We start from the raw sequence: 11478 nt of genomic DNA on the forward strand, positions 1-11478 counted from the left end.
AACAAAACTGCTCCATGGATGCAGTCTCAGCACATACACAGATACAGAAAACTGTAATAAAGAGGATGGTACAACTACCTTAAGTTCCTTTGGTCATTTTTTCAATTCACTCTAATTTCCTAACTACTGTACTGTATGTGAAAGATTCCTGTAGCAAGAGTTTTGCCTGTTAGAGGCCAACATGATTATGCCCATAAAGGCTTCAATTAAAGTCCCAGATCTGCCAGTATACGACCACACAATAGGGAGTATTGTAATATGCATGTTCCTTAAAAAGAGGTTGCTAGCTTTCAGTATTATAAATTATTCAATTTTCTTAAAAATGCATTTTAAATAAATTCACTATTACAAAGTAAGCTAGGTGAAATGAAAGTTAGAGACTCACCAAGCAGCTTCTAATGCTAGCTAAAGGAAAATTTAACAGAGATGGATCAAAGAAAGGAAAGGGGAGAGAAATCTGAATTAAAAATCAGAAGGAACTTGTTTTAATAGAAACATCTGGATGCAAATCTGTTAAATTTGGAGTATTGTGTGCTGTCCTCCCCTACCCTGTTTCACCACCTGTAGACTTAAATCAAGACAGACTTGAGCATTCCAAGAGAAATGAGAACATGAGGGGTGCTTCAGTGACAATATATGTGCTTGGGGTAATCAAAGATCTGAGAGTCTCAGCTAAACATCACTGTCCCAAAGGAGACATCTGGGACTGGTTGTCTGCCCCCTCAACTGTTCCAGAAACCTGGAGGAGCATGATCCTGCAATGGTTGCACAGATTGTTGATGCTTGTCGCCATGGAGCTGCTGTCACAGAGGTTTCAGAGTTATTCTAGAACCTAGATGGTGACCAGCTACTCGAAGAAAGAGGTAGCTGCAGCTGGTATCTTAGAAGGCTTTCCTCATGAGGTGCAGCAGTACCATGGAGGCTTTGGGAGAGGCGCTTTCCTGCCCAGTGTGCTTGGAGCTGTTCACTCCACCAGTGCTGGTCCTAACTTGTGCTCACAACTTCTGCAAGCAATGCCTGGAAAAGATCCTCATCCGCCAAAACTGCAGTCATGTTAATGGCCAGTTCTGCTGTCCTATGTGCAGGAAAGTAAGTAGAGATGCTCATTTATTCTTCTCTGTAGTCAGAGCTCTTCTCTTTATTTGCATGACAAGGGTCTGCCCAAACTTTTCCCAACTGAAGGGGCACATTGCCAGCTTGCAAGGAGCCTGAGGCCATACCTAATTTAATTTAATAAAATAGAACAGATGGTTGTGACTTCCCTGACATCTATTAAAAATGGTGCAGCCCAGGGAGGCTATAGGTCCAAGCATGTAATGTTCTATCCTGATCCAATCACAAGAACCTGCCAGGACAATTCTTAAATTCTTTCAGAAATGTCGCTTAAATTGTTGGCAAACATGTTTTAAAAGGAAAGACATGGAACAAGGATATGCTGGAATACTTGCTATAAAATATCAGTCTTAAACTAAACATCTCCATGTATTTTAATCAAACAGCATGTTTCCTTGACTGTTTTTTTCAAAATCTACAGGACTTGTGCTTATATCACATGTAAATTAATTCCTTCTCTTGCATTAATTTAGAATGTAACTAGGGCCTGGTCTACACTAAGAAGGGGGTTCGAATTAGGGTACGCAAATTCAGCTACGTGAATAGCGTAGCTGAATTCGAAGTACCCTAATTCGAACAACTCACCCGTCCACACGCGGCGGGGTCGAACTCCGCGGCTCCCCCGTCGACTCCGCCAACTCCTTCTGCCAAGGTGGAGTACCGGAGTCGACCGCGGCGCTTCCGGAGTTCGAACTATCGCGTCTAGATCAGACGCGATAGTTCGAACTCCAAAAAGTCGAACTCTCCGCGTCGAACCGGCAGGTAAGTGTAGACGTACCCTAGCATAATACTCCTGTGGTTTTATAGACTTTAGCAAGTTAATTGAAGTCCTTCTTTTAGAGTCAGAATCTGCTACCATTATTCACATGGAGCAATACTTTACTTCTCAAGTGGTGCTACTCGATGTGAGAAATGGTGACAAAATCTGATCCTAGGTTTTTACATAGTTTTTACTGGAGCAAAACTCCCATTGACGTCAATGATGTTTTCCCCAAGTAAGAATGGAGGAGTCGGTCCTGCAGCTCTTATTCATATGAATGAATCCAATTGATTTAAATGAGTAAGAGCTCCTGGACTGGAACCTCAGGATTTAGCTCTGAATGAGGGTTTTTTCTTTAACTATTAACAGAAGCCATGTGAGGGTCTCTGCTTAAATACAAGGGTCTAAATTCTGTATGTGAGAGCACACACTCAGTTCCTTTTGGTTCCAAATGTGGGTTTTGCACACACTTATTCAAAGGCAGAATTTGGACCACTGATACTGATGAGCCTTAGATTTATAAGTTATACATTAGGAGGAAATTGCTGTCTAGATCACTTAGCTGCAGTACTGTATTTCAGTACAAGATCAAATTAATATAAACCACAAGTGAAGAATGCCGATGCACTGTTTCTACATTACACAGCTATGAAACTATCAAAGAAGCAAAGTGTCTCCTGCGTCTCTCAAATAGTATGTAACAGTTTTTCTCACTTTTAGGTCATATATTTGAGGGGCAGAGGAATAATTGGATTACCGAGAAATATTCTGGTTGAAAGTATATTGGAAAAATTTAAGGATGAACTTGAAAACATTCGTGCCCAGGAGCAAAACCAGCTGTCCCAAATATGTGAAGAACATGGGGAAAATATGAATTTGGTATACATTTACATATTTCTTATTTTTCCTTTATTTAGTTATTTGCACACCAAATCTGTCCTGTAAGTAAGTGTTCAGTATTCACTTACTCAAAATGAATTCTATTGGTTGGGTATTATAGTGGAATGGTCATATTCTAGACAAGCTAGTCCTTTATATCATGTTCAGCGACAAATAAACCACATCATTTGAATTTTAGACTATAAAAACATAAGTAAAGGGCAAATCCTACCATTTGAATTGCTTCTTTCCCAAATGGATTACTTACATCTAGATGAGGAGTCTAGTTGGTGGTTTGCAGTTGGAAGAACTACCAGCCTCCTAATGAAATTAATAAAATCAGATTCACCCTGCAAAAACAAAACATAATTATATAACAGGTCATTATTAATTAGTGCTTTACATTTTCAAAGCACTGCACAAAGATTAAGTGATTCACTAATTAGGGCCAGAGTTTTGCTACCTGTAGTCACATTGAGTAGTGCTTTATTCCACAGGCAATCATATTGATTGCTACTCACAGAGGCCACAACTCAGAATGTTACATACAGGGGCGGCTCTAGGTATTTTGCTGTCCCAAGCACGGCAGACAGGCTGCCTTCGGCAGCTTGCCTGCGGGAGGTCCCTGGTCTCGTGGATTCGGCGGCACGCCTGCGGGAGGTCCACCGAAGCTGCGGGACCAGCGGACCCTCCGCAGGCATGCCGCCGAAGGCAACCTGCCTGCCGCCCTCGCAGCGACCAGCAGAGCGCCCCCCGTGGCTTGCCACCCCAGGCACGCGCATGGCGTGCTGGTGCCTGGAGCCGCCCCTGGTTATATAAACGTGCCTAGCTAGAAGCACATGAGTAGTTGCACTGAAGTCAATGTCTCAGGATTTCCTAGCTCTCATTCTAGTGGTCAGGCCACTAGACCTCTCACCCCTTCTCAATGGCCCAACAACAAATAACAACGGTCACTCCTGCAACAACATTACATTAGACATTACTAAATCATTTAATTCAAGAGACACTAAAACCTCACTCACTCCAACATCTGGGAGACCCACTAAAAATTACTGTAGTTTGAGAATGAGTAACTGAATGAACCTGAAAAACAAGGAAAAACTCTTCAGCAGAGGTACATTGTCCATTTAATTTTAAAGAGCCACACCACCACTTTGAAACCTTCCACTGGCTTCCTATTTCTCAGCATCTAGTTCAAGTTTCTTATCCTCATACTCCAAGCCCTTATAAATCTGCCTCTCCCTGCTTGTCTGCTGGTTCTTCGCCTTCCTCTGCAGCATGGGGCACGGATTCCCTGCACCTTGAGGTCTTTAAACCATGATTTGAGGACTTCAATAACTCAGACATAGGTTAGGGGTTTGTTACAGGAGTGGGTGGGTGAGATTCTGTGACCTGCGTTGTGCAGGAGGTCAGACTAGATGATCATAATGGTCCCTTCTGACCTTAAGTCTATGAGTCTAAGTCACTGCACCAGTGAAGCCACTCTCATCCACCCGCTCATCCACTTCTCACACAGACAGTTCTGTGCCTTCCTCCAGGCATGGAATACTCTTCATGAACAAATCTGTAAATCACTGTTTTCTTCCAACTGTAAGACCTATTTCTGCCATGATGCATATAAGAAATCAACCAATTAATAAAGACGCAATGGACAAATGAGAACAGTTCAACTTTATCTCTTACTGTAATTTTGTTTCCTGACAATTATAAACCTAATGTGTATAAAATGGTATGCATCTCCCCCCTCCAAACTTTATACATTACTTGTCTTCTTAGACAATAAGGTCTTCAGGGCAGTGATTGTGATTTCATATGTGCTTGTGCAACACTTACTACAATCCCTAATTATTGGTGGACACTACTGTGATATAAATATTAAATTTTATATATATATATATATATATATATAGTACTTGCTAAATGCCTGTTGAACGTAAAGTGCAAGGTAGCTTGAGTAACAATTAACCTCCTTTCAGCATCTGTTCTTAAGAACTCTTAAGAAGTGGGGAGATAGTATTTCTTTTGGGGTAGAAAATCTAATGTGTGTTGCTTGGAAGAGTTTGGATTACTAAGGTTCCACTGGAGAATGCCATTGGAACTGCAGGTTGCTATAGCATGAATTTCGCCCTTTTGAAGACAACCATCTCAGCTTCACTCTGAACATGTTTTCGACAATTGCACCAGTATTTACTTAGCAGACTAAGCCTAATGTCCTGGGTCAGTGTGCTACGTACCTGACAACGTGTAAGCATACATGGCTGTACTAGAAAATGACTGTGTTCTTTTCTCAGATGTGTCTGACTGATGATGAACCAATTTGTGCAATCTGCAAGATCTTTGGAAACCACGAGCATCACAGTGTTGCAAAAATGTCTGAAGCTTACACAGCAAGAAAAATGACTTTTATTAAAGATATAGACTTGTTGCTTCAGAAATCTGAAGGCACAGTACAAGCTAGGAAGGTATAGTACAAGTGACTCACTTTCTTTCAGTTTTATTAACAGAATGACATGACCTGATGTTTGATACAAGTTTAGGCAGATAGCCCTTAGGAAAGGATTAAGTTATATAAAATGATGTGGTTTAGTAGTGTGAGCATGAGACTAAGTTGTATTCCTGACTCTTGACTTCTTCTGTGATGTTGCCAAATCACATAACCTCTTTGCCTTTAGTTCCCCCATAGGTAAAATGGGGTTAATAAAGCTTACCTCACAGGCGTGTGAGGATGATTAATTAGTCAATGCTTATCAAACACTTTGATGATGAAAAGGTTTAAGTATTACCATAGAACTCAGACTCATGAACAGTCACACAGCTTGGCTGATGCTATTTGCAAAGGGGGTACTACAACCCTGTCCTCCAGAATAATCTCAGTGGGGTAGCAGAGGCCATGGTCTTTACCTGGTGGGGCAGGTTTGGGAGAGGCCCCCCAGTCCACCTGAAGGCCTTTGGGAGGAGAAAATAGGAGCCAGGCCCCCACCCCAAATCACCCAAGATTCAATAGATCCCATGTCTGGAAGGAGTGAGTGGCTCTGGAGAGCTGGCAGGGCACACTCTGAGGGAGGGGTTGGAAATTCTCTGAATGGACCCTGCAGGGTTCGGTTTGTGCAGCCCACAGTTAACCCTGCAGTTTGTACACCACTACTATCGAGCCCAGTATCCTGACTTCAGCAATGACGAATATCTGACATTTCAGAGAAAGGCAAAAAAGCCATCAGGCACCAGTCCAAATGTATAATGCTGTGTGGGGCAGGGAATACTACCTGATACCTGTGGCACCTTGAAGCAAGGGATTTATTTACAGGTCCAAGAGGATATGCAGTCCTGGCTAGTGCATACAGTAGAGTGTGCTTTCATTTTCTGAGCCTAGTTATTTGCAGGACACATAGAATCACCAGTAGTCTGGAACTCTTCTTGTTTGCAGGGCCAGCCTCTCCTTTGGCTGAACAAAGGTAACACTGCATTCAACTGAAACCAAGCCAGCCTTTTACATTTATACTTGCTTGCTTGACTGGACACAAGCTTTTGGATTCCTGGCCCTGGGAGCGCTAAACAATTAGTCTGTCTCTCCCCAAGTAGCTTCAACCCACCCAGCTTCTTCCCAGGGACACGTCCTATACTCCTGAGCCCTCCTGGTCTTTTATAAATCACAGACTCCAAAGGCTATTTTCCCTGGAGTCCCTCACAGTTGACTCCCTCTTGCTGAACTGCAGGCTGCTCTTATTTTCCTAGAAATTCCCTTAGTCACCTGACCATTTGTCATGTGACTTCACTCACAAGCTAAATCTGGCACTGGTGTAGCTGATCCCCAACCTTCTTGAAGGGCCTGTGAAAGAATGACTAAAATATCTTTAGCTTTTTCATTGTCAACATGAGAAGGGTAGGCATGTAGATTGTATGTGATTTGGCAAAGTTTGATGACAATTTTCCAAGAATTAATGGTATGGGAGGCTTCCTTGATGACTTTACATTGTTCCTTGTTATTTGGGGTCATGTGAGCTTGCTAACCCTATTCCTTCCCAGGCTCTCAATCTTCTGTGGATGCCTGACCTCCACTTGGCTGGGTTATAGAGAGTCACACAAGAAGATTTGGATGACCTTGAAAACTGGAGTAATAGAAATGGGATGAAATTAAATAGTACAAAGTGCAAGGTCATCCACTTAGGGACTAACAACAAGAGTTTTTGCTAGAAGATGGGGACTTACCAATTGGAAGTGACAGAGGAAAAGAAAGACTGGGTGTATTGATCAATCACAGGATGACTATGAGCCACCAATGCAATGCAGCAGTGAAAAAGTTTTATGCAATCCTAGGATGCATTAGGCAAGATATTTCCAGTAGAGCTAGGGAAGCATTATTACCTTTGTACAAGGCACTGGTGAGCCCTCATCTGGAATACCGTGTGCAATTCTGGTCTCCCAGTTTAAGAAAGAGGAATTCAAAAAGTAATATGTGTAAAGAAGGGCTACTAGGATGATCAGAGGAATGGAGAACCTGCCTTAAGAGAGGAAATGTGTGGTGCTTGACTTGTTTAGCCTAACAAAATGAAGGCTGAGGGGAGATATGATATGATTACTCTCCATAAATACATCACAGGGATAAGCACCAGGGATGAAGATGAGTTATTTAAGTTAATGGCCAATGCTGGCACAAGAATGGATATAAACTGGGTATCAACAAGTTTAGGCTTGAAATTTGACAAAGATTTCTAACCCTCAGAGGAGTAAAGTTCTGGAACCAGCTTCCAAAAGGAGTACTAAAGGCAAAAAACCTAGCTTGTTTCAGGACTGAGCTTGATAAGGCTTATGCGGGGGGAGGTTTATGAGGTCACCTATGATGGCATATGAACCATTGGTGACTGCTTTTAGCAAATATCTCCGATGGCCAGAGATGGGACTCTAGATGAGCAGGGCTCTGAGTTACTATAAAGAATTCTTTTCCTGGTGTCTGGCTGGCGGGTCTTGCCCACATGTTCAGAGTCTATGGATTGCCATATATGGGGTCAGGAAGAATTTTCCCCCCAGGTCAGATTGTCAGAGACTCTTGGATTTTTTCTTTTGCCTTCCTCTGCAGCATGGGGCACATATCACTTGCTGGTTTGAACTAGATGCTCTGAAACTTGCAGTCTTTAAATCAAGATTTGAGACTTCAGTAACTCGGCCAGGTTATGGACCTAGTGCAGGAATGGATGGGTGAGGTATCGTGGCCTGCAATGTGCAGGAGGTTAGAGTAGGTGATCATGATGGTCCCTTCTGGCCTTAAAGACCCTGAGTTGTACACAATACAGCCAGGAAACTATTTGCCCGCAAACTCTTCCTGCCCTACAAAAGGCCTAAGGGCCTGCCTGACCTTAGCAGAACTCTGAACGCAAAGTGCTATAAAATGAAAATTGCAATTATTTACAACTACAATTGCTTTTGAGCATAAATGGGAGGCAAAGTTGAAGCCACTTTAAAATTTAAGGCCTAAAATATATATCTAGATCCAAAATTATTTTTGAAAGTTAAAATAACTTCTCACACTTTTAACTATTTTGAAAACTACTTGTGGACATTACTAAGAAACTCTGCATAAACTTTTTTTTAAACAGGAAACAGAGAAGCTGATCAATGAACTCCTATCCAGCACTACAGACACCAAGGTGATGATTGACACAGTTGGGATCAGTTTACTTAAAGGGATAAGGTGCAGAATTGCAGAACTGAAGACAAAATTACATAAGGACTATTCAACAAAATTAGAAAAACTGCACCTAGTAGAGAGTGAAACTGAAGCCCCCAGGCAGCTTTATCAGCAAATGAAAACTCTTTTGGAACAACATTCAAATTCAGTACAATTTCTTCAAGAGGATAAAAAACTCAGGAGCAAGATGGAAAAACTTATAGAAGGAAGGTCATTGTATCAGGATCCATCAAAGTATAAAATTTCTGTGCGACGATATTTTGAAGAATTGATCAGAGGAATCAACATCAAGGATTATATCTCTACTACATCAGATGACATGCTTGCAACTACTAGTGACCTGTATGAAGCACGCAGGCCAGAATGCCCTGCTTTTGCTTTTTCAGGTGAAAGTCCTGATCAGTCCTTCTGCAAAAGAGTATTAGGCTTATTTGAGAAATCAGGTAGCAAGGAGCAAGATCTTTTCACAAAAGCATCTTGCCCTGACTGTAGCAGTACACCAGGTACAAGCATTGATTCTTCATTCTTGAAAGATTAGTCAAAAATGTAAAATATTTAAAAAATTGATCACCTGCAATTTACTTGTTGGAATTTGCCAATCATATATGCTGCCTATGTTTCCTACAAACCAAAAAATAAAATAGTGGTAAATGTAAACAGGTTGAATTGACACATACCCTCTTGTGTGCCTTACTGCCTCATTATTATTTCACAGAACAACGTTGTTTGGAAGGCAATGGTAGGAAAGCAACCTAAAAGAAGGTGGAATAAGTTACAAGAAGAGTAATTTAGAAAAATTAAGCAAAAGAAACAGATTCTGTGCAGCAAACTGTAGTGTGTATAACATTTCTCACTATGGCCTGATTTTTGTAAGTGCTGAGCAACCACAACTCAAGCTGCAAACAATGGGAACTGCAGATACTCAGAAAAAAACAGAAGTTTAATGCTTATGTTTGAGTCCTAGGAAACTTATTCTAACTAGCCATATTTGGCCAAGCACAATGAATTCCTCATAAATTTACCTATTCATGCAAATGAATGTGTTCCATGAAGGAAGTGTCAACATTATTTCAAATGTATGCCTCAGAAAAGAAAGAAAGAGACTAGCCTACTGTATATATGGCAGTCTGCAGTGTGTATTTCTCTCTGATCGTCCTTTTCCACTGCTGGAGCATACAAGAGCCACACGTATATGAACATGTGTGCTTTTACATTTAATTTGCCGAGTACAATGTCCACTCCCCCCTTTTTTCCTTCCATTAATTAATAAATCAGAATATATGCATTCTTCATAGACAAGGTAATGCCTGCTTGCTGTCTACGTGGGTCTTCTGTGAGCAAAACATTATTGAACTTATCAGCTTGGGTTTCCATTGGCTCATGAATTTTGTACCCAGACACTTGTTGCACTAAACATGCTTTTGAAATATGGCTAAAAGTCTCAGAACTTCATATGAGTAATTTGTAATAATCCCTCTCCTCCCCACACTTTGGTTTCAAGAGTTGTAGACAGCCAACCCAGGAATACCAGTTGATATTCACGAAAGACAGTACAGAATTATAACAAGTAAAGAATAAGCTCAAACAACACTATTTGGTGTGGGCAGAGGCCTGGAGGAGTCAGGGGATTGATAGTAGTATATAAAGGCTTCCCCTGTAGCATGCCATTTCAAATCAGGCCCAGAACTGGTAATGACCAAGGCCTCACTCCTGCATGCTGCTCTGTATGGTCAGACCTCTGTGTCCACAAGCAACTCATGGATCTTCCTTTGGGCCTAGATGTGCCACCTATGTAGAGCAGCTTGCAAGATCTGGGTCCAAAAGTTGTTACACTTTTATAGTTCTATGTGAAATGAGTGGATGGGCATAAGGGAGGGAGTGGCAGAAAAGGGTGGAATGAATTCTAAGGAGAGGGATTTATGAACATGGAGCTATTTTGCATACAATTGTCTCAAAGTTATTGCACTTGGTTTCCTAACTGCTGCCACAGATTATTTCAACTTCATACACACTACCACCTTTTCTTCCTCAATCACTATCTTGAGTGTCACCAATGACAACAGAGCCATTTTCCAAGTCACCAATTTACATCTTCTCCATATTCATTAGTTTGAGATGCTTTGCCTCCCATGTCTACCCCTTGATACCACTTGATACCACTCTTCCTCCTCTTTGGTATTTTGACCAAAGCTCTGAGTTTTGTATCACCTACAAGTTGTACACCTTCCTCCTGCAGGTCATTGTCATATAGTGTGAACAAAATTAGGACTAACACCAATTCCTGTGGTCTTTTCATCAGTCACTTTTTTCTTGCACAGGAGCTGTTAAAGGGCTGAGCACTCTTTAGTCCTAATATCAGAGAGGTAGCCGTGTTAGTCTGGATCTGTAAAAGCAGCAAAGAGTCCTGTGGCACCTTTTAGACTAACAGACGTATTGGAGCATGAACTTTCATGGGTGAATACCCACTTCGTCGGATGCATGTAGTGGAAATTTCCAGAGGCAGGTATAAATATGCAAGCAAGAATCAGGCTAGAGACAACGAGGTTAGTTCAATCAGGGAGGATGAGGCCCTCTTCTAGCAGTTGAGGTGTGAACACCAAGAGTGGAGAAACTGCTTTTGTAGTTGGCTAGCCATTCACAGTCTTTGTTTAATCCTGAGTTGATGGTGTCAAATTTGCAGATGAACTGAAGCCCAGCAGTTTCTCTTTGAAGTCTGGTCCTGAAGTTTTTTTGCTGCAGGATGGCTACCTTTAAATCTGCTATTGTATGTCCAGGGAGATTGAAGTGTTCTCCTACAGGTTTTTGTATATTGCCATTCCTAATATCTGATTTGTGTCCATTTATCCTTTTACTTAGGGACTGTTTAGTTTGGCCGATGTACATAGCAGAGGGGCATTGCTGGCATATGATGGCGTATATTACATTGGTGGACGTGCAGGTGAACGAACTGTTGATGGTGTGGCTGATCGGGTTAGGTCCTGTGATGGTGTCGCTGGTGTAGATATGTGGGCAGAGTTGGCATCAAGGTTTGTTGCATGGATTG

General features: G+C 41.6%; 1 protein-coding gene across 2 annotated transcripts; it reads left to right on the forward strand.

The window, feature by feature from the left end:
- The first annotated feature begins 815 nt into the window (after positions 1–815).
- LOC123373852 (tripartite motif-containing protein 54-like) lies at positions 816–9674 on the forward strand. Of its 2 annotated transcripts, XM_045023046.1 has the most exons (4): positions 816–1089; positions 2594–2752; positions 5044–5214; positions 8344–9674. In XM_045023046.1, the coding sequence occupies exons 1-4, from the start codon at positions 898–900 to the stop codon at positions 8971–8973; spliced, it is 1152 nt and encodes a 383-aa protein (XP_044878981.1). In that variant the 5' UTR covers positions 816–897; the 3' UTR covers positions 8974–9674. The 2 variants fall into 2 exon arrangements, with proteins under 2 accessions (XP_044878981.1, XP_044878982.1); XM_045023047.1 differs by lacking the exon at positions 2594–2752 and having other exon boundaries at positions 817–1089.
- Positions 9675–11478: the final 1804 nt, after the last annotated feature.

This window comes from Mauremys mutica, chromosome 7 (genome assembly GCF_020497125.1).
Source record: "Mauremys mutica isolate MM-2020 ecotype Southern chromosome 7, ASM2049712v1, whole genome shotgun sequence".
NCBI classification, from domain to species: domain Eukaryota; kingdom Metazoa; phylum Chordata; order Testudines; family Geoemydidae; genus Mauremys; species Mauremys mutica.